Source organism: Apaloderma vittatum, unplaced genomic scaffold (genome assembly GCF_000703405.1).
Source record: "Apaloderma vittatum isolate BGI_N311 unplaced genomic scaffold, ASM70340v1 scaffold14787, whole genome shotgun sequence".
In the NCBI taxonomy this organism is placed as follows: Eukaryota; Metazoa; Chordata; class Aves; order Trogoniformes; family Trogonidae; genus Apaloderma; species Apaloderma vittatum.
The window spans coordinates 81,661-105,922 of NW_009726863.1; the positions used below are offsets into that span (position 1 = coordinate 81,661).

Below are 24,262 nucleotides of genomic sequence, written 5' to 3' on the forward strand. Positions count from 1 at the left end.
TCTTTCCCTTCATGTCTCCTGCAGCAATAACAGGCTGCTAGAAAATGCCTACACAAAAGCCCATCCATCAAGAATAGCCCAAACGGAACAACGGGATGCTTGTTTTAAGTGTACTTGAGCAGGAATAATATCTGATTCAAGAGGCTATAATTCTGTGGAAAGGCTTTCAATGATGTGAAACACAAGCAAAGTTTTAACTCAGATCATAATTACAGCACTAAACACTCACCAAGCAATTAGCTGTAACAAACCTACTGTTAAATAGGGAAGCACCAACCCACCTAAAGTTTCTCTCTCGTAAAACAAGGGTAAATTAACTTAACCCAAGCCACAGAGGAAGCCCCATAGAAGAGCAAGAATTCAATCTTTTCCTGGGCTCAGCAAATATATACATAACATAAGACAACGTGATCTGGCATTGAAGGTTTTTCAATTTTATCTACCTTACTGAACTAAAGGAAGAAACCTATTTTCAACACCACAACAGGCTTGGCTGCCTCCCTCTGCTTTAACATCACAAGTCCTCTTCCCACTCTACATGGGGAATACGTCAACTGTCATAAAGCATAGAAGTTCAAGTGATAAATGCACATTTCCTTTTTCCTTAACATGATATGGTCACAGGCTGAAAGGATTCTTAATAGTTGCAAGCCCAGCATTTAACATACAAAGATGTCAAACTGTGTCACATTTGGAGAGCAAGACGTTTCAGGAGTTATCCCAGGGGCTGCCCAGAAGGAACTTTTGCAACAGGATTATCTCCATCTCTTTCTGAAGGAGACGCAGGATCAGAGGAGATTTCCCTAAGTACGTCTTTAATGCCCAGCTTTGCAAAATAGCAGGGTTGCATAGCATCACCTCGAATAATCCAGAGGTTGCTCAGCATCTTTTTAAGTGCTTTGCCCTTCCCGTGACTGTCTGCCAAGAGACAGCAGTGTCTGCCAGCTGCCCTGCGGAGTGCCACAGCACGCAGAAATCCGGCTAGCTGAAACTGTGCCGAGGGATATCGCCAATGGCATGGAGGGGTTTCCTTAGCAAAGTGCTTTGGAGGTGCCCACGCTGGGGATCACACCCTTCGGCTTGATTTTACTGCAGGTATAGCCACCTGGGCTTAGAGAGAGAGATCATAAAGCTGGAACAGGGCAAGTGTATACATGTAGTTGAATCTAGAAATGTAGCTGGAGAGACTCAGCAGGACTAGGGAAAGAACTTTCACAATGAAAATAAAGGACCTACGGGAAATCTTTTCTAATTATTGTATCATAGAAACCAGTGCTGAAGAAAGGCTTGCGCAGTGAGAGCTTGTCTGGTTTTCATCCCCCTTCATCAGTCAGACTAATAAAAGACATCATCTCTCCCCACAAGCGTAGTAGAGCCCGAGATATACTGGAAAAGGCACTTCTTTGAGAGAAAAGCTGACATCCACAATGCTCACAGCTGTGGGTCTTCATTTCAAACCAACTCACTGACAGAGGATTTCTCTCTCCCTATTTCCAAGTCCTACCTGTGAAATTTCCAGCGCTACTGTACACAGCCCGAGACTCAGTGCTCCAGCCCTGCCCGACAGCCCCGCTCCCTGCAGACAGCCCTGCGTCGCAGCACCCCAAAGCAGCGGGCAGCACGGGAAAATCAAGGCAAGAGAAGACATCACTGGGGCTGAGGGTTTCCTGTACGTCATCATCCTGGTGTTAAAGAACCTAAGGACCTGTAACCACGGCCAGCCCCACTGCTAAGCAGCTGCCTCCTCTGCATGGTGGATGCACTTTGGACATGGGAAGATCTAACCTCCTGCTTGTGAGAGCCCTTCGTTTTTCCTCTGTTTTAGTCTTTTCCGCTAATAGAGTGCTTCCAGAAACCAAATGCAGATTTCCAGCCTCGGACTCATTCCTAGGGAGCCAGGCAGTGGGAGGGAGCACACGCATATTGGGATGATAAAACTCCCCATTCCCTTTAAAACCAGAAACATCTGCTGCAGCCAGCATGGACCGACCAGCCGGGTTCAGAGCCAGGGCGGCTCTCATCAATGGACTTGCTGTAGCAGCTTTTCAAGGAACGGAAGGGGGAAAATGGATCAGTCAACCAAAGAGAAAAGGGAACAAACTTTGGTGAAGAATAACCTCTTATTCTCACAAAGTTGCACGGGCAGCTTCGCTCCCCTCAGACAATCCCATTCTGCTGGTCCCTGCTTTGGCTGCCTGCTCAGGCTTGGTTCTGCTGGTTTGGACACTGCTGACTCCCGGGGTGACCCCTTTTCCCACCGTCAGCCCAAAGGGGAGGGATTGTACTAACCAAGAGTTTCCATCAGCTGCTCTCCCCTGAGCTGAGAGGAGGATGCCGAGGTCCAACAATGGGGTGGGCTCAGCAAGCCTCTTGCTTACACACTAAAAGACGCTCAAAGGAAATAGGCAATTTGTTTACGAGCCAAGATTTCTGCTCAAGACCTGTATCAACACTTCCATGAATTCAGATTTCGAGCAACTCTTTGTTACTCAGCGTGAGATTATCAAAATATCAACACCCTGACAACCTGCTGGTGTCAAAAGTGAGTGTCTCGAAATCCTTGGACTCAATGTGAAGATAGGCTTACAGTTCCAATCTTTGATCTCCAGTATAAAATAGGACCAATAAAATATTATAGGGATTTATGGCTGACCTCTCACTCGAGCTGCTTCACACCTAAAATAACACTATAAGGCGTGCCAAAAAAGAGGAAACTGTTTAGGTTTTCTTGCTTCTTAAAACCTGATACGCTCTTATTTCAAAAACTTTTGACTTTTGTTAAATAGACTGCTAGCAATTACACAATAACTCCCCTTCTGGATACATGATTCAAGAAAATTAAATATGTGGCTTTATTTAACTTCTTTGGGAGGATTAGCGTGGTGCTAACCTCTAGCAGAATCACAGCTGTCTTAGGAAACAGTTCCATCAAAGGAAAGCATATTTTCTGTAAGAGTCATGCTACCATCTTGTTTCAGACATGCTGGCCACTTTCCTTTGCCCATCCCCTCTCTCCTTTTAACCTCTAGCAATTAAAATACTGACCATTTCATCATTTAACTTAGTTTGCAATCTTAAAATATATTTTTTGTGGGGTAGAACTGTGGGTAAAACACTAATCTTGACTGCTGGACCAAGGCAGCTGAAGAGCAATTGAAGATTACGGGCAACAGATAACTTACATTGGCATCGTACATCACTGACTGGTAGTGCTGGGCAAAAAAAAAAGCACTTTGAAAGAGAATTCAATTAGCTCTTGGATTCAACTAGATTTTCACGAAAAATGTGTCCTTCCTATATAAAAATCTTATTTCTCCCTTTAAAAAAAATAAACTAAAAATCACATGCCTTCAAACCACAGCATTTTGACTTGCAAATACTGCCACAACATCTTCTTGGCCTATAGCTTTGCTGTCCAGCAGCGAAATCCCCCTTGGGCCAGCCCACATCACCCAGAGGGAGCTACAGCCGTTGAATCATCCATCAGAGGGGGAAGCAGAGCACCACAGAAGTCAAGGGCTTATCACTGGGGAGACTGTAGGATTGGGAAGACTCTGGTGCCATTACAGCTCCTTCCAAGTGATACACATTCCTTCCCACCCTGGAGAACAAAAAGTCACTGGTAACTGGTGTTTCTCAGAGCTGTCACTCCCTGGTCATAAAATCACAGAATCACAGAACAGTTTTGGCTGGAAGAGACCTTCAAGATCATTGAGTCCAACCTTTTCCTAGCCCTATCAACACCACTAAACCACGTCCCTCAAGGTAACATCTACCTGTCTCTTAAACACCTCTGGGGATGGTGACTCAATGACCTCCCTAGGCAGCCTGTTCCAATGCCTGACAGCCCTCTCGATAAAGAAATTCTTCTTAATTTCTCACAGTAAGGGAAGTTAAAAACATTTTATATGCCCCTGAGGAGTGGGGCTGACTGAGCCACTGCTCCACCAGAAGCAGGTGCAGGCCACTGCACGTCTGCTCCCGAGATGGTTTCAGAGCCAACAGCTGCCTCAGGACAAGGGAATCACAGAATCAGAAGAGATCCAAGGCCAGCTGTTAACCCAGAGCCTCCAAGCCCACCATAAAACCACATCCCCGAGCACCAGGGGAAGCTTCTACCTTGCAGCACCTGAGTGCTGTTGGCCTTGCTGCCACCGACCCATCTTGGGCACTTCTGCATTGCTATCATGCCTAAATAGCAGCGCCTTGCTATTTCTACTCAAGGAAAGTTATGGAACAGCTCCGAAAGGTTAACAGCTTGATATTAAATCTCTAATTTGATTTAAATAGCATAAAATAAGTAACTTCATCATCTTGAAAGTGTGGAGAGGACACAGTAAACTCTTGGAGTAAATATCACTACAAGACCCTCCTTGCATAGCAACCCTCAGAACATTCAGGAAGGGAATAGAAGAATCACTCCTAATCCTAAGTAGGATATCACAGAACCATAGAATGGTTTGGGTTGGAGGGGACCTTCAAGATCATCTAGTTCCAGCCCCCTGCCATGGGCAGGGACACCTCCTGCTAGACCAGGTTGCTCAAAGCCCCGTCCAACCTGGCCTTGGACACTTCCAGGGAGGGGGCCATCCACAGCTTCTCTGGGCCACCTGTTCCCGTGTCTCACCACCCTCACAGTAAGGAATGTGTTGATTTATTATACAAAAGATGCCCTGTCATCCTGGAAAGGGCTGTGGAGACAAGGACTTCAGACTGACTGAATGGGACTGTGGAGAGAGGCAGATTTATCTGCTTCTACAAGATCTGCCTGGTCTTCCTGCAGGTGTTGCTTCAGGTCGACACAGGACACGAAGAGCCAAACTGCCCGGCTTCCCTGCACACAGTGCTGGCAGTATCTGATGAGCTGGGAAATGTTTCTGCACATTCAACTGAAAATGAGACGGTCACAGACAAAACTTGGATGCTTCCTTTCCAGCAACGTTAAACTTGAACCTGTTCATTTTTAAAGTACAGAAGTCAACTTTAAAGTTGACTTCAACATTTCATTCTGTTACACTGAAATCTGCACAATTTCAAATACCTTTTCACTGCATGATGAAAAGACACAATTTTGCCAGTATTTGGGATATTCAGATAAAAGAAAAGCCCATGAAATACTGTTGTATCTCAAGATGTGAGATTGCACAGAGTGTTTTACACCCTACTCTGCTATGCATCCACCTCTGGGAGGGATTAGCTACTGCACTGAAGACAAAACTCTCCACCACCACCTCTGTGAATTCCAAGCTCCCAACCGCAAAGCAGACTAGCCAACTTGGCTCTGTCACGCTTATCTCAGGTCAGCATGGTGCAAGGGTAGCTGTGCAGCTCTGGGCTGTGAATTAGCTCCAAATCAGCAGAGTCCTGCTCACACAAAGCTGCTCCTGCACTGGAAAACCCTGGCACACCCAGGTCTCTGCCCACAGACACAGAGTCACGAACTGCTGCTTCACGCCATAAGCTCCAAGGCAGTCAGCAGCTACGTTAGCCCTTGCGTTTGCATCGATTTACTCATTTTGGTAGGTCTGCTGCGGTAACAGCCAGATTTTGATTGTGGGCACCTGAAAATAAATTTTCAAAATTAATTTGCGGTAGATGGAAGACACGCTCATCAGATGAAAAGAGGAAAAGCCGTCCTTACCTTTTGCACTAGATAGACACTAGTTGCTCTTTCGCTTGCTACTTTATCCAGTGCTGTTTCTTCCAGTACAAAGTAGCTCACGTCCGCGATGTGAACACCCACTTCGAAGTTCCCTGAAATTACACAACAAAGTCAGTACAGGTCCCAGGTAGAAGTGAACTGCTGACATATTTAACTCTCACCCCGCTCTCCCAGTGCTACCACAACCTTTTTGCCTTATACTTAGATCTCACAAAAGCGACAACTCTTTCTACCTCTCAGGACATTAACAAATTCACCGCCACCGTGGCTACAACATGCAAGTGGCTGCTCAAGCAGAGCAGTGGATATGTGAAAACCCTTAAAAACCACGTAGATAAATATTTCCTACTAGGAGCTTGTAGTAGTGAGCCCAGTCCTCATCCCTTTGCTGTCAGACAACAGTAAGCAACAAATATGGGCGCTCACCTTACAAGCACACAGGTAATGCAGAACATCACTTCCCAGGTACAGAGCAGCTGGTCACACATGATTTTTGGTTCTCAGAGTTGTGCTCATTTCTACTTCGCCCTGGTTGTGCCCAGACTGCTGCTGGTGACCTGGGAAGTCTCCAATGACTTTGCATCAGGCCATGCAAAAATGCGGCTTTCCACAATTAGAATATTCCCACTGTTATCCTGCCTTCCCTTCAGATTAGGCTTTTTATCCTTTAATTAGAGTTCAGTCTAGAAGCCTTTTAATTCAAAAGTTAGACTAGAGAGGAGTACTACTGAGGTTTAACATGAGGCTTTGGCAATAATTCGGATTTGGAAGTAGTGATCATTGTCAGCTTTGGAAATAATTAGTACCTTGGTCCAAGAAATTCTGGTTTGCTAATCCTCAAAGAAGTCTATTGACCTTTGTTTTCTCTGGAAGGACTAGGCTAGATTTGTGGTGCTTATTTGTAGAATAGTTCTAAGTGCAGTGGGTTCCTAATTATAACATTTGGTTCTTTAGAGGAATTCACTAACTTCTCGGTATCTATAAATATTTTTTCTTTCCTTCATTTTTTCACAAAGGCAACGTAATAAGATACCACGCTGGTGACAATCCTGTTTGTTTATATGCCTTGAAAAGAATATTATCAAAGCGCTTCTCTAGAGTGTCACGTTTTTGAAGGATAAATGGTTCATAGCTGCCATCATTACATGGCAGATCTGGATACCAGTGCTAGATTTCAGCAGAGTGGGAATGGAAACGTATACAGACAAAGAAGAAACCTGTCTGAAACCGAGAAGGTTCAATCTCATATTAGGAGAACCACCCAGCCCACCGTGTCTGCAGCTGGGAGTGCAGATAAGCGAGCACCAACCTGCCCCGCATGACTGTTTGAGCTCGTAACAATTTGAACTTGACTTTATCAAGCCCCATCTGCGCCGCACTTTGGGTGCATAAAGCATCATCTCCCTTTTGCTCTGCTTTTGTACACTCAGGAGCACAAATATGAAGGCAGCAGAAATGGACATGGAAGACAGGAGTTTAGATTCGTCCACATAACCCACGGTCACAGGAAGGTCCCGCAGAGTGTAAATAACGATGGCAGCAGGGAGAGGGGGCAATAATCCCAGCGCACACCGAGGGACAAATGCCACCACTCGTTAGGAAGCTGGAAGAAAAGGCTGCAGATTAAATGGGTCACCTCAGAAAGCTGCCTACAGCTGTGTTGTGATATTATCACATGCCTTGAAAGCTGCTCTACGTGGATTAGGCATCCAAGCCTGAAACTACTTAGACAGTAAGTCTTAGACCAACAGCTCAACCAACAGGTTTAGTATTACACACACTAGAAGCCAACACACTCAAAAGGTAAAAAAATATTGAATACTTTGAAGTCAATATTGTAATGTATTGACCCTGCAGGCAAATATTGACTAAAGGAAAAGGAGAGGGAGTCATTACATCATGCCTTTAATCGTACTTTAATTCAATATGTGCACTGTTACATACATGAACTTTTTGTCCTGGGTAGAAAATCGACAAACCAAGAAAGATCTCATTGCATGAGATAATAAAACATGGAGTCAGCCAACGAAAACACATTGAGCGGAGTTAAATTTCATTCAGGTTTCCCACCAGAGCTTCTAAGAGCTGGGGTCAGTGTGAGCCCCCTGCTTTTGAACTTCTAATGGAAATTCTATCTAAATATTTTCTTACATACATTGACATAATGCAAACTGGCAGCTCTTAGGTTTGTCTTGCTCGAGTATGAATCACCCTATCTCCCTCATCCCAAAAAAATTCAGACCAAGAGAACTTGAAGATACAGCACAGTGATGAACCAATCAGATTTCTCTCAAATCCCTGCTTCTGAACGTGTTAGACAAAACACCAACCTAAGCCCGCACAGAAATACCTGCCTGCTGCTCTCTCTTGGTTTATTTGCTAATTAATATGAAAGAGCTTTTTGAATAAAAAAATACTATTCACATGGATTCTCTTCCAGGTCCACAAACAGTTTTTCTAGTCTCATTGATTTTTATGACAAAGTCAAAAAAGGAACATTTCACATTGTAAGTCTTGAGTTATTTCCCAAGATAAAGAAAACGTGGTCTGAATGAAGGGGAAAGAGAGATAAATCAGCACTGATTTGTTGAAAAAGTCTTGTCAGAGAAAGCAGAAAAAAGGGGGAAAGGGTGGACACCACATGGACCACACACACCACAGGCAGCTACACATGGTCTGCTCCACCTTCCTTTTGGTGAAGAAATCTACTATTCCAGCAAACAGAGGATTCAAATCTTGGCATGTAGCTCTCAGTCCTGATAGACTTCATATCCTAGATTTTTTACAGAAACAAGTACTTTACAAACCACAGACTTGCTTCACCCCAAATTTAAAATTCTCCTACGGTGAAGCTAAAGCTGCACAACAAGTCCTAGGTATACACCTCCTGTTTAAGGATTACATTTTTTTTAAAAAAAAAAATTAATTTACATAAGAATGTACAGGAGATTAAGCCAGACACTTCATTTGCTGATATGACACGAAGAGCTCAAGGCAGCATTTATTGCAATGAAAAATGCTGAAGCACTTAAGTGGCTTCTTTCACTCAGGATCGCTGGGATTTTTTCATTTAAAATCATTTCAAATAGAAGTGGGTGCAAAATTGTCATCCCACTACACTACCTACTACACTACAAAGCTACCACTACAAAACTGCTACGTGGGAGACATTTAGCAACAGGGAATGCAGTTTAGAATCAAGCAGCGCATGGTTTATTAAGCAGCTGTACCCTATTAGCTCCTCTCTGCAACTACAGAGATGCGGCAAGAGAGACGAATGGGAGACAGGAGTATTATTTGAAATTACACTATGGCATTGCAAAACCCAATAATGAGGCCCTTTGCAAAGAGGAGCTCTCCTCCCGAGGTTTGCAAGTAGAAATAGGGAAAGGGCTGGACACTCAGCCACCAAAGCTCCCCTTGGGCCAAATTTCTGAAGAAGAGGGACGGGATTTATAGCCACCCTACTGCAAACAACGCCGTCCTGATGCCCGTGCAGCACTGTGTTCAGAGAAGACAATTTTTCTTTTCGTTTACCATCAAGCAGGCTGCAAGAATAGCAGAATATAATGGACCTGGATTTCTTTAACTTTGTAGAAGCCTCTCTTGAAGCTCACCAAGTGACAGAGGTAGGAAAGGCAGGTCTCCCCCAGCACGATGCCGCACTAAGCACACAGCAGTTCTGGAGGAGGCTCAGCTCCTTGATCTGAGAATCTGGTTTGTTTGAACCCACTCCAAAACCTTGTGCGTGTAACACCCATACAATGCTAAAATCAAAGGAGAATGGTGGCACCTCACAGAAGAACAAAGGACAAGCTGTTCCTTCATTTTATTTTTTCACTGATGATCTCATTCGCTATGACAAAACAGTTCAAAGAACTTTTTTTCCTTCTTTATTGAAGAAAATCTTAAAAAAAGGATTAGCAAGAAAGTGCTGGAAGAGAAGGAAAAGGCATTTCAAGCCTGTAAATGCTCCATAAAAACTACCAACCCAGCAAGTAATATCAAGCATTTGCCTCAAGAATTAGAAAGTTGAGTTGAATGTATTTGAACAGTATGCAAAGGAAAACACCGGCAGCAAATCCCTCTCCTCTGTCTCCAGCAGCTCTAGTCAGCCCCTGCACAAATGCAGAGACAAACCAAGCAAGTTCACTTTATACCTTAGCATATAAGAATTTTAGGAGCATGAGACTTAAAAATGCAACTCGTTAAGGATAAAACAGCAGAAAGTAACTCTCTAGCATGTATACACGTTCTCCTTTACTTCCATTTCACCTTCGGGCACCATCATTCTCAGCAGAGAAGACAAACACTAGCAATCAACTTAAAATCAAATACCAAGTATTTTGTATTAACCACTACTCGCACTGTCTTCACCCCCCAGGGAGATACAGAAGAGTTCAAAGCAAATTGCCAAGTGTTTGCTCTACCCAGAAAACAGCCAACTACCTACCTGCTGCCAGTCGCTCGTGATACTTGGCTGTTCCCTGGCTAGACCAAACTCTTGCAGCAAATAACTACAGTTCTTTCCCACTACCGCACCCCGGGGGCACCATCCTGCTCCTCTTACCTGCAAAGCCATGTTTAGCACCTCACAAAAGTATGAAAAACTTGCATAAAGAGAGACAAATGAGGCCTTTAGCCTACATGCACGTTTTGTGGCTATTAACCACGTTACAGTAAAGCAGAGGTCTTCATCAAGGTTGAGGTTCTCACATGTGATGGTGGACAAACAAGGGGTCTCAGTTCCACAAGAAGTGGCCAGAGAGGCTTGTAGACAGTAATAGGGGAGGACACAAAACAAATACAAGTTGCATCAAGACAGAAAATGGCACTGAGACTTAGGGAAGTGGCTGGAAGTAGCTAGAGGTCATCACAGCTCTTTAACACATGCCTTGAAATGAAGGACCTGATCCAAGCCCAAATATTTCTGTTTCTTTTTGGTATTTGTACGTACGCCCATGGCTCAAGTGTTACAGACGTGTCCCTCTTGGGATAAAGACAGAAAAGGGAGAGAGAGAAAAGAGAATGACTGAGTGGGAGAAAAGAGCAAGTGGGAAAGCAAAAAATAGTAGGACAGAGAAAAGGAGGGTAAGAATTTAATATTAAAATAAATGTGGAGCCATGGAAAGAAAGAGTTATTTGTCCGCTCTGGAGCCTAAACACAAGGGTGGGTGACTTTAATTCTCAGTTGAGGTTACTTTTCCACAGCAGGAAGCCAAGCTATTGTTCAGAAAATTAGACAGTGTGTTTTGTTTGACTTATTTTAAAACAACAAAGAAAGTGCTTAAATTTTGCTTGTGTACCCTAGGGCCATTTTGCTTTTTGAAAGCACAGTGCAACTGAGCATAAATTCATTAACTTGTTTACCAGGAAACCAATTTTTTAAAATTATCACATGATAGTCCTTTAGCCAACCAAAATGCAACTAATTAATCTTTTTTTTAAAAAAGTAATAGCTTTTCCTTTCTCTCTTCCTTGATACACCACCACAAAAAGACTTTGGCAAAAGGAATCAGAATCCTCTATCTCAAGAGAGCAGGACAAGTCCCTGGGGCGCAGAACAGCATAAATATGACTGCAGTAAATGTTGCAACAACTTCAAAAGAGGAAAAACTCTCTGCCCAAACAAACAACGAGCACCTCTAAAAGGTAACAATCCACAAAACACTACGTACTACCAGGCATTACCCCTAGGAGATGTCCTCATCTGAGTCCCTCTGCCACTGCTTTGCACAAAAAATGTCCACAGAAAACGGCCTCCCTCACCCACCGGCCACAGAGAGACTCTGAGACTGTCAGGAACAGCATGGCCAGGGTTTCAAGATATTTGAACTCTTCTTTGAACTATGCTCAGTCACTTTTTTCTGGCTTTGTAGCACATGGAGAGGTGGGCCAAGGCCAAGCCCCCAATTTTCACGGGGCAAAGAGAGAGGGAGCCAGCACACAGAGCACTAAACTAGAACCTTTGTTTTAACCAGGTCTAAATTAAAACCATTGTTTCCTCTCAACCTTTTAACTCCTTAGCCTTTACAGATCACATTTCCATCCTTTCCTTCAGTAGCCAGGCTGATGTAAAGACAAGTTGTGACTTTTCTCATTTAACTGCACAAACTCAGGAGCTGCGAGATGGACCAAATCCCGTATGTTCGCAGAACGGAGACTGGCCCCAGATATTCCAAACTGAGAAACACAGTGAGATCACAGGGGAAGAGAAAAAAATAAAAATATCTTCAAAAGTTAATTCTTCCCATACTGGAAGTCTTGGCACTTACTGGATTTCTGGAAGTATCTGAGAAACCACTGATAGGAATGATGTTGTAAAGTCATGCTTTCAGCGGTCCTGAAAGAACCAGAAAATATTCAGAGCATTTCATAATAATAAAGCAGAAAAGGGTTTTGTGTTTTTTTTTTTCTTTTCTTAAGTTAAAAGGTCAATGTGAAGCATCAATGAGACTAAAATCCAGAACAACTCATATCTGCTTTGCAGTGACTTTTAAAGCACTGTTTTACTTAGTTCTCAACTACACTGACCTTTGGCCGTTTTGTCTCTGGCATCAACTGAACGTTATGGAGACAACTGCAGTTTTACAAACCAACCTGGAATTGGCTCCAGGTAAGGTACAAAACTTCCATATTCATTAAGTACAATGAAGGACAAGTGAAGATGAAAAGCAGAAAACATACTAGGAATGGAACCCTTCCTAAGCAGAATATTTTCTGGAGTCTTCCATGAGCCCTTAGCAATCCTTTACGTAGTTTCAGCATTACGAGGAGACTTCATCTATTACTAAAACAGATGCTGGGAACAGGTTTTCCATGTGAACTGCACACAGTTTCTGTCTGTAGCAGGTAACAAATTCAGCAACGTCCTGAAATGACTTAATAGAATTTAAAAGCTACCTTTCGTATCTCTGAACAAAGCCAGGACACCTCCACAACGTGGCGCTTCATGCGCTGTGCATTACAGAGCCCTGAGTTTTATACACAGACCAGCACAAGCCAAATTAATTAAGCCCCTTTCAAATACTTTGGCTAAGGTTAGCCCCAAGGATGGTGCTCCCCCAAGCTGTCCAGGGCTGAGGGAGATGCTCAGAGACGGCTCTTGGTCAGCATGAGACATTCCCAGGCTCTCAGGAGACCAGGAGGGTCCTTTCATGGGAACACTGGGTAGATCTTTGTGCTGGCAGTGTTCTCCCTACTGCCAGCTCCCACGAGCTAGAAACATCTAAGCTGGTGATCAAGTCAGGTCTCCAGACCTCGTGGATCACATCACAGTACCAAAGCAGAGAAACATAAGAGAAGAGTGTCCTGTCCCGTGGGTTGCCAGTGAAGCCACGTCAGCTCTTCATCACCTTGTGACATCTGCCATCCAGAACACAACTATGGCTACACAGCTCCTGAAAATTACCTTCAAATCTCCGGGAATAACTCCAGAGGAGGATGAGAGAGCTCTTCTGTGCAAGTGGTACCACTGCACCATTAAATTGGATACTTACGCAAGGAAGGAATTCTCCTGAGGGAAAAACATTAAATACTCAGAAGGACAGAATTTACACAGCATGTGCACGATAAAACATTCCACTGCAGACTGAAGGACATGGGGAATGACATCCAACAGAATAAGCACACTGCATAAAGATTTGTTCACACTGCTGAGCAAAATACAAGCAGGAAAATGCAGACGAAAGCAGGACATGAGTATTTTAATAGTAAAAGTCTGGCTTATGTCCCACCTTCTGCATGTGCACATTTTCCCCCCATTCCTTGGCTGGTACCTGTTTACACTGCAGAGGGTCACAGGTAAGCTTGTTCCCTCTGTGCCTGCACAAGCGCCTAGCAGACTTTGTGAGGTGCCAAAACAGCAAGCTACACTTTGAGGTTTTATAAATGGCACTGTTTTTTTCTGAAGACTCAAGTGTAATGAGCAAAGTGAGGAGGAGTTACAAACTTCAAATACATCAGATTTAATGACTACATGTCAGGAGTTGCTATATGGTCAGCTCTTGGAGAACCTTTAGATGACTTAAGACATAACATGAATCTCGGCTACTTGGGGTCCTTCCCAAGCATTTGGCAGACAGATCTTCAACTCTTCACAAAGACAAGATGTCAAGAAGGACACCAAGGCAATGACTGTGCTGCTGTGAACTCCGATTCCTGGCTCAAAAAGCACTCTGCTAGGAGGGAGAAGTTTCCAAGGCAGACTGTGCTTAGCTCTCTCAAGCAGTCTCTTAACAGTGAAGTTTCCAGTCAATGTGATGAAGATAAAAGGACAATTTCTGGTACTCATGTCACAAATTGTTTTTATCACTATTCCAAGACCCATTCAAGAGGTTAACTCCATCAGGAAATCAGCAGTCTTTAAATTCAAAGAGATGGGAAGTGGCACCCAGCAGCTTTCAAGATGAATTACAGTCATTCTGGGTGTAGGGTGTCATCCTGTTCCTGAAATGAAGGTTTAGAGTGGGGAGGGACCAGCCTCTCTCTACTGCTAGGGCAGTTGCTTTTGTGCTATCTCTGCTGTACCCAGCAAATCAAGGCTGAGCGAGCACTCCCGGGCATTCAAAGAGACCTTGGGATTTAGCGCTAGGCCAAACACGTGCAAGGTACTTCCACTGAACAGCCTTGACTTTTCAACTTCTTTGCGAAGAAAAGGCAGCCACTGAGATTTCACTTTTAGCCATCTGACTTCCCTGTATATTTCTGGAAAGATTTCCAAAATATATCCATCTGCACCTGGTTTTACTCTTTCTGTGTAACTAGCATAATAGTCAACAATCAAGAAATACTGTTGTAAAAGGCACTTAAGATGATTTTCCTGTTTGGCTGGGTTTGGAAACCCCCAGACTGCAATAAATGACAAGCTAAAAGCACAGTCCAGTGATTCTAAGCGAGCCTGCCATTTAAGAAAGTTGATAATACGGAATATAAAGAATAAAGTAACTTCCTTGTTGCCTGCCTGCAAAGGAACATATGGTTGAAGTTAGTCATGTGGCATTGTACTCTTAGTTATTTCTATCCTTTTAAAGTTTATCTTCCCCACATATCTTCTTATTATCTGCTGAATTTACTGAAAAATTCTGTTTTCTCTAGCTCTGTGTGGTCATCACCTATCATTTGCAGCTCTTCTCTAAAGACGCTCCTGGTCCCTGAAGTTCTCTTTACTGAACAGAAATCCCAGGCAAAGTGCTTTTAGTACAGGAAATTCTGGATCCTCTTCCCATTACCTAGTTTCTTAAATCCATTTGGATTTTTTTCTTCAATATGCAATCAGACACTATCATTTTAAAGTCTGTATCCACAAATATTAGTGAAATCCAGTAGGACACAAAATCCTGCGCCTCTAAATTTTTGGGGAATTGTCCCAGGTCCTGAATTTACGAACGGAAATTATCTGGAAGGTGACTCCACCCAGAGAATCTCTCCCCTCTACAGGAAAGTAAATTCAGTTTTATGAGTAATTCTACCAGCATTCGCACGTCTGTTTGCATGTTCTGCAGCCATGGTCTTCATTAGATTAGTCCTTCATAGTCGATCTACCTTTTATTTGGGATAAGTATGAAATATTTGCACGTGATATGAAAACCCAGTGCAATAAATATGAACTACCAATAACAAATCCTGCCCATTTTCACATAACCAAGCTTTTAAACAATCTTCTCACAAGTAGCTTTCAAATATACACCAAAAATATTTTGACAAATTATATTCCAGCAATCATCGCGCCAACTGAATCTAAACTTTCTTCATCTCGACCTCAATACCTTAGAGCCCAGTCTGTTGCACTTGTCTGGGAATTAGGCTCAATCTAGTTCCCTTCCAACAACCACCAGTTTGGAGTAAGCTACCCTATTTCTCCTCAGGCTGAGGGGAGCCCAGCGTTGTCACGTGGTCTCACTGACTTCAGGACGGACGTTTGGTGGAGGAAAGGTGACATAATCCCGCCCTCTGGTCCAGTTCAACCCTGTGCTTGGAAATTGGAAGTGACGTGTTTTTCCACACACAGGCCCGTGTTACTTTAAAAAAACAGGCAAAACGTACTGTACATGCCACAGTTCCTCAGCGTTACACAGGAGCACACTGTGGGACACAGCAGGGATTTGGCACAGACCTCACTGTGTTTTGCATATTTTAAAGAATCTGCAACACAAGCCCTGGATAGAAAAAAAGGGTATGTGGCTGCTTCTAATACCCAAAATATGTCTTTTTCACTTTCCTAGTGACACAACAAAGACCCACTCGACTAATCAGCAGGTCACAGGAGAGCCAAGCTAATTATGTTCAATACCAAAGGAAAAATGGACCAAATGTTATGCACAGTCCTGCTCCTTGTAGGTCGTCTTTATTCTTGCCATATTGACTCTCCTAATAACTTTAAATAAAGTACAGTTTATGGTAATTTTACACTTGACTCGTATATCGATGCGGAGTTCTGTCATTTTCTCTCTGAGCCTGGTGTCTTTTCATCTCAAAAAGAAGGAAGCACAGTAATTTCATAACGTAACTTTTGATTCAACACTAGTCCATTCTTCAGTGTTTATCTTAAGCAAGTCAGCCCAGCCTGGCTCCAGTTACAAACTCTTCCTATACTCCACACTGCAGGAACCAAAGGGATTAGCTGAAAGATCCTGTACCATGTGTTGTGCTAAAGCAAATTTCACCCTACAGTCCTTAAATGGCCAGAGGGGCAAAGCTGAATAGAAGAGGGAATATGTGTTAAAACGTAAAATTTAAGTGCACACAACTTCACAAAATTAGAATAACATAAGTTTTTGCAATCTGCATCAGGAAAGAACAAGGATGGAAGGAGAGGAAGACCAGGCAGTCACCTGACACAGCAGAGAACTTCTTGGGGGCTACTAAGGCTCTACTGATGTTTTCAAGCACAAGGTATTGGAGTTCATGTACTAGTGTCGCAGGTTAGTGTTGGGCCAGCCACTAAAACACCAATGGACGCTCTCTAACCCCCTCTTCCCCCAAAAAATGGGAAAGAAAAGGGAATGAGGCAGAGAGACTTACAGGTTAGAAAAGAAAAACTGAAACAGCTTTAATGAAACAGTAATGGAAACAACAGTGAAACCATAAAAATAAAGAAATATATACAAGCCCGATATCAAGCCCGACTCCTCTCACCACTGGTGCTGCAGAGTAGGTGGCACCGGGCAGCCCCAGGCTCAGCAGCAGCTGGATAAAGCAGCTGGATTCAGGAACTCAGGATCAGGATCGAAAGGGAGATTGGACGGAGTTCCCCCTGGACGTCGGCCATTGCAGGAAGGGGGAGAAACTCTCGTGATCACTCAATTTATACTAAATATACGGAATGCAATAGTCTTGTTGGTTACCTGTCCTGTCTGTTACTTCCCAGAGGTGCAACTTTTCACTTCCTTGTGACCCCTCTTCCTACCCAGTAGCCCCAGTGTGACAGGAGCCAGCAGTGGCCTTGGGCACTATAGGAATAAGTATCAGCAAGAGCCTTTCTGCATCCCAGTCCCAGGCAGTGACGGTAAACATCAGGTGTTATCACTGCCAGTAGCACACACTGTCTGCAAAACATGCTGCTGACTTCAGAAAGTGCAGCCTTTTAAAAAGAGACTGAGCTGGAAAGTAAAAATCACTGAGGTCTAACAGAAGCATTCCCAGTGTCTGCGGGCCCGCAGCAGTCAAGGGATAATTTTACCAACATTTGGCAAAACATTCGTTTGTTTTACCAAAATGTGTGAAATAGGCTCCCTGACCAGCGACACAAGTCCTTGCTCTCCGCAGATCTGCTTCCAAAAACTTGCAGCCTACAGTGGAGTCAGGGCTGAGCAGAAAGATTGTGCTGCACTCTTCCCAGGTTTGGGTCACAAAGAGAAGCTCTCTGCTTTGCTTATACCCCATTCTCAAGACACTTACAGAAACACAATGTGTTTGAGGTTTTTATCCCATTCCTCTTGGGTTTATTTGATTTAAATTCACCAACGGGTTGAACAGATTTAAAGGGAAAGGAGAAGCCAGGGAGTAGCACACTGCAGAAGTCTCATTGGTTTGGTCATCAGGTAAACACTGAGAAGATTCAATGAATGGATGAATATGGCCTCGCTCCAAAATTCAGACAACAATGTCACTAAGGGCATAAAACCCAAGGCAAACAGCCTGTAGAATATACTTATGTTCTGCAGTACAACAATTCCTTCTAGAATAAGATTTAAATTACTTATATTTGAACTACTTTGCGAAAGATTATGGGGATACAGGAAGGAAAGAACAATAGTGAGAACCATGTTAGTCACCAATATGCATGCAAAACAGATGTATAGCAGCTCTGTCAGTATGGCCCAAAGCGCTCCTTTGAAATTAGCACCAAAAGACCTGCAATCCCTCAGAAATGCACCTAAATCATTTCTGCTGCATCCTTTTCTCATCACAGCCTCACAAGTCACTAGATGGAATTGCCCGCCTTTAAATTTCTCAGATTTCACTTCTGTTCTACCAGAAAGCAGCCTTCAAGCACAACTGTATCACTTGTGTACGTCAGCAGAAATACAAACGCTACTTGCAGATAATTCCCAGAGGAAGTTTGGCAAATTTGGGGAAGCTTGCTGGTGCCACTGGGACACCGCAGGTCACGTGGTGCGTTCTCACGCAATGAGATCAAAATACATCTTTAAGTGCCTGCATCCTGGGTGAAAACATTCAGACTTGCAAGTGGAACGGTTGTTTTCTCCCAAAGTCTGGAGACAACTGGACGAGCTGCGAACGGCTCTGGTGTATGCTCCTGGCTGCAGTAATTTCCTAGAAGACGTGCAGAAAGAGTTACAAAAGAGCATCGACTGAAATGAACTTGCTTAAAACCTGAAGCTACCCCGAAACAGCTTTACAAAGGCTGTAGAAACTAGGTGCAGTCCAGATTCACGTTTTACTCCAAGATTATGCTGAGTCATCTAAATGAAGTACAGTCTGTTCATACTTCTGAAGCTGTTACATAAATAACCCTGTTTTCCTTCTTTATTGGAGCTGATCTCTCTTAAAATATACACTTACCAATGTGAACGGCAAGCTTACCTCCCTACCGCTATCATTAAACAATAACGAGAAGCACAACTGTTAATCAAAAGCAGACTGCAATATAAAATACTCTAAAATCCAAACTGGCCCACTTAGGGCATATATCCCTGAAAAGTTTCCAACTGCTGCAATATCCTACTGCAAGCTCCATGAAAAATACAGCCATTCCCGCAGGCATCCCACGTTTGCTTTGCTAGTGACACTCTGCTACCGGGCAGTTCTTCATGACGGATTTGTGGACTGCTTCTGCAAAAAACGCCTTTCCATCTTTTACTGAGGACATAGCACTGCCAAGTCCTCAATCCAGTGACTTGAACTGATAAGGGTTACACTGAGAAGTTTTAAAACCAAGCAAAGACGTAAGAACAGTCTCTTATCTCTCTGCTCGCTGCCTAAGATCCTTCAAGGCAAAGAAACTGTCACAGTCTTGAATAAATTAGCAACAAATGCTTGAGGACAAAGACAAATTTCGTTCTTCGAAATCTTCTGAAATGCACCGATCTAGCGGCCTGATAGAAGTAGTGTAGGGCAACGAGTGGTTTTTTGCTTGTAGTTATTACGGGTGCTATAAACCAGCTGAGAGACATCTTCTGAATTAGGTTCTGCTTTCTCTGTTGATTTTTGGAGATCTCCTGACATCATGAGGATGCCAGATACATGGTTTCCTCATGTTGGTTTTTTTTGGTGGTGTTTGGTCTTAGGTTCTTTTTTTTTTAAAGTGTTTTACATATGGGCAAAAAAATATGGAAAAAACCAATAATTTCTTGTAACCACGTTTACATTTGGAATAAAAGCTGTGTTAACTCTTAACATAACTTTGCCCTCATGAGAGATGCAGCCTTGCCAGCCCTGGATAAGCTCTAAACCTCTAAAACAATTCTTTTTGTCATAATAATTGCAGTTACCATAGTAATTTTTAAAGCCAAAAATCCTCAGGGTACCTCCAAAATACATCAAGAGGCTCTATTAAGCACAAGATTGAGGTTCCCACAGGGCCTTTCTGGAACAGTGAAGAGCTGGGAACAGCCATGGCTTTGCAAGCAAGTGAACACAAAGAAGCAAACCCGAAGTTTCACTGGTTTTGGACTTTTCTATGTTTGCAAATGCCTGAAAAATTTTAAGTCAACGTACAGGTAGCTTAAAATATCTCATATATGCCAATGGATTTATACTCCTGCTTTTGCCAGCCACATTTCACGAACCTGTAATAGTAATCTACATGGAGTTATAATAGCAGTCCAGCAGGCCAAAAAAGTAACAAATCCACAGAGATTCAATTGGCAGGCAAGAGAATGTCGCAGGAACTTGTGATCTGAGATGGATCTGGATGTCTCCTGCCAACTGCAAAGGACAAGTGTGAAGACTGAAGGCCCCAGTGGTAGAAGCTGAAGAGCCTCCCCAGCCAGACACAGCCCAGTCCCACCCAGGAACAGGCTGACAGAACTCTCTCTAAATGCTAATTTCCCATTTCTGTTACTTTCTACTGCTAGGAACAGAGACTATGTGATGCTCATACTCATACCCTGGTTGAAGATCTAGCACCTTGTGTCTTGAGCAAGAAGCTCTGCAGCTGTAACTCTGAGGCGACACCTTAGAAAGGGTCATAGGATACAGTTTATATTGTCAACTACATGCGAAACAAATGTCCCTTACAGCAGGCTCACCAAATAATGTTTTGGTTGGGTTCAGGAAGTATTTGAATGGTTTGATTGGGATCAGGAAGCATCTGAAAAATTTAACCTTTGGAATTTAGCATTTCAATTCGGAACCACAGCTGGCAGAGGAAAAAGTTCATGAAATGTTGGGTCAAGTTTGTGCTGCAGACAGCAGCACATTGAGAGGATAATGGACAAGAGTCCATCAGTACAGTTCTTAGTTGACTTAAGACTCATCTTCACCAGAAAGATTCTGCAAGCATCTCCTTGTGTGACATCAGGAGCCTTAAAAATGGAGAGGACTCCAGCTACCAGACTGGACAGCTCTGCTTCAGAGATATTTCATGTTTTAAACAAACATCGCTGCACGGATACAACACTGACATTTTCCTTCCTCTGCCTGCTCAGGGACCCATGCTGAGCCAGCCAGCCAGCCCCACACAGAGGGGGTTTCCCCCACAATCTTTTTATGGGGCTCACTCCCAGTCAGCTCCTCAGCTCCAACCCTAACTGGTCATCACTGCACTGAAGACCATCAGTTTCCTGCCTGGACTTCTTTCTGAGCCACAAGGTCTCCTCAGAATAAACACCACAGATTTCAAAATGAAAGAAAGGGTATTTCCACAGCAGTTCTTTCCACAATGATTTAAAACCTGGTCCCTGGGGTATTCACCAGCCTCAAAACTGGCTTTTTCAAGGAGTGACTTTCCTCGGCAGTGCTGTGATGGGCACCACTCACAGCAGATCCCCGGCTGAAAGGAGAAGCAGAGCATGTGATGCCCAGGACAGGCACAGGTAAGATCACTCTTAAAGAAGGTTCCAGCTCAGAGCATCTCACTAAGAGGAGTCCAGGGTGGAACAAGCCCAGTGGAGGATGCACAGCTCCAGACCAAAGGCAGAGATCTGGCACACAAAGGGCTGCGGCGAGCAGGCTCCCACTTAATGGTTCGTGGGAAGTGATATGGGGGGGAACAAAGCCTTTGGGCTGGGACAGCCACCAGCAGGTACATTCCCCTCCTGGATCATCACCTCTGAGGCTTATCTGCAGGAAAAGAGGAGTGTGCACAATGATCCTGAGAAGGACGGGAAAGTTTTGAAAACACCAAATCCACACTGGATTTCCCATTCTATAAGTTTTAGATACAAGCCAAGCAAATCTTTACTTTTGCTCTCAGGAAGACAGCTGTGCTCTGTCCCCTACTCTTTCCTCGTTTCTTCATGTCTCTTCTAAAACACACTGGGGAAGTTTATTTTGGGGAACAAAAAGAGGAGAAAGGTTCCTGCACCTTCCACTTTTGTTTTATTCGAAAAAGCTGAGCTTTGCAAATTTTCTCTATGCAGAGTGACCCTGAAAGTCTGATTCGTTTTACCTTTCTTTCTCAACTGGCTGGTTTTCCAGGGAAAAGGAAGTGTTATCTTCAACCACAGAAGTATTCTCTGTCCACTCTGGCAAGTGCATCAGAGATCACCTTTGAAATAACAGGGTGTCCTGAGAGAGGGAGAACTGTGCCTGCTGCTGTGTTACAATCCCTGAAAGCACGGCTTTGACATGATCCTGTCTCATATTCCCTAGCTTTCATAGAAGATCAGGGATGGGCAGGGAAAACCTTCATCTGGAGGCTCCAGGAAGCCAGCACAGGTGTGACACAGCCCCTGGGAGAGGGACAAGTCAGAAATCACCAGGCCAAGAAGATGCGGGTGTTTGCTTTCTCCTTCACATACAGGCAGCCCCTTCTGCCTCATGTCTGTACAGAGAAGAGCACAAAGCAATAAAACAGGGAAGACTGGCAAAGCATGTGAACGAAGTCCACTCAGAAGACAACTTTACAAAGATTTCTTTTTCTTTTTTCCCCTCCCCTCAGTTGGATTGCATGAGAAGGACCTGTTCCAAAGAGGCTTGACTAGGGTATGGGACAGCCACCCCCTTCCACATCACAAGGGGAATTTTAGCAGTCGTGCTACAGAGCTCCTGCAATCAAGTAACATCCCAGTAACACCCAGAACCCTCTTGGCTGGCTTAATAAGCAGAGGATCCCTTCTGCACTCCTTCCTTAGAGATTGGTGCAAGAGGCCTCAAGAAGCATTTTCTGCAGTTGGCGTGGAAGAGACAAGGCAGGCTTCGAAGCGCAGCCACATCCCTGATCAGCAGCTCTATCAACAAGTCCCAGGGGCGAGTGTCAGCCCTGCAACGGCTTTGTTCTGGGAAAGAAGAATTCTTGTTCAAGCAGATATCTTCCTTGAACACTTTCTCCAAAAGGCTTATGGATAAGAAAAAAATGCAGATGTATGCACCAAAATGAGCTCAGTGAGTGCTTTCCTGCAGCATTTAAAACTCACGTGTGCGTGTGCAGTAAAGGCTCAGAAGTCAGAGTTTCCAACACCTTAGATGAGAGGGGCTGTGGGATCACAAAACTGTCATAAATCCACCATAATTCGGATGACAAAGTGGAAAGAGGGAGAACAGAGTTCAGCTTAGGATCTCTCAAGAAGACTGTTTAATTTCTTCCATGAAATAGAACAGCAATTTTTCCTTAATCTTGCCTCAAAACTGCTATCATATAATGTAATTAATTTTATTGGCCTCCATTTTTTCTTTCATCTCCGATTTTTTTATCCGTTTTATAGCCTTGTAATACTATTCTGTACCTGGGTCTAAATGACATGACAATTCATTGGCCACATTGCACTGAATGAAATCAACCCAAAAAAAGGGAACGATGTCTTTGATAGTGTCATATGGTGATGATTAATGAGAGTAAAGAAAACTAAACACGCCCTCCCCCCCAAAAAAGAAATCACTTTATCTTCTTTATTAGTGGTGGATAGGCTAAGCAAAATCATGCAATATTTCTAACCCAGCCTGTTGCTGGATCTCATCAAACTAAATAAGAACTTGGATGACAAAATAAGCTTACAAGAGGGAAGTTCCTTAAGTCATAATCATCAAGATTTGGCTTCTCAAGCTTTACTTTCTGTTCTGTTGGCTTACAGCATAGCAAAAGTACAAATAAGGCAGAACAGAAAGCTTAAAAGGCAACGAAAAGAACACCGCAGCTTGTAAGGCACACTCTGCTCATCTGACAATTTCCAGCATCCTATAAACACCAAAAAGCATTTCAGCCAGTGACCTTCAAAAAAACTGGATTCCTTCATCCAGGGACTGCGTATGCAAGGTCAAAGTTTCCGTAGACTTCAGTCTGCACGAGCGGCACATGAGCTATTCAGCTGTAACTCCCGTAACGACAGGAGACAGCTGAGATGTGCTCAAATCGAATTACAGCTCCGATTATGCAAAACACTACGCTTCTGCATTTCCAGACACCGAGACTACTTCAGAGTGCAGCTTGAAGATATCTGCTCTAAGATTTCTGAAAACAGACAATTAACACAACAAAAAGCTGGTTTATGACTCTGTTCACACTTGGTAAAGAACACTTCATGACAAATTTTATATACGAATGTGTCAATGGCTGAATATAAACACCGAGAAGTATTTTGTAAAATATATCTCATACCGTCAGGGAGTTGTTTACAGGACAAAGCATCATCAAGATCTTTGGCAGTTGATGGGTCGATGGTGAAAATGCATTCTTTCCTACCCAAGGAAAAAAGAAAAGGAAAATTTATCTTCCAGTCATGAAGAAGGTATCAAAACAGAGACCAGAGACATCCAGACAACAACCATGTTTTCAAAAGACTCTGTTGAAACATCTGAGTTGAAACATCTTCCAATCTAATCTGAAAGTCTAAATCTAATTGAAAAAAAAAAGGAAAGAAAAAACAAGGAAAAAAAAAAAGGTTTAGACAAGTAAATCTCCTTTGTATTTTTTTTCATTTTTTCTTTTTGTTTTAACTGCTTGCTCTTAACAGCTTTCACCTCATTACTGATTTTCCT

The 24,262-nt window shown here is 43.4% G+C and overlaps 1 protein-coding gene across 1 annotated transcript in view; it reads right to left on the reverse strand.

Moving 5' to 3' along the window:
- The window catches only part of DIS3L2 (DIS3 like 3'-5' exoribonuclease 2), a gene marked incomplete at its 5' end in the record, with an annotated part of 97,230 nt that extends 73,268 nt beyond the window's left edge, over nucleotides 1-23,962 (reverse strand). Inside the window, 2 exons of the mRNA XM_009873462.1 lie at nucleotides 5,642-5,754; nucleotides 23,883-23,962. Coding sequence (XP_009871764.1) covers nucleotides 5,642-5,754; nucleotides 23,883-23,962 — 193 coding nt within the window. The remainder of the gene's footprint in view (nucleotides 1-5,641; nucleotides 5,755-23,882) is intronic.
- Between the last annotated feature and the right edge of the window lie 300 nt (nucleotides 23,963-24,262).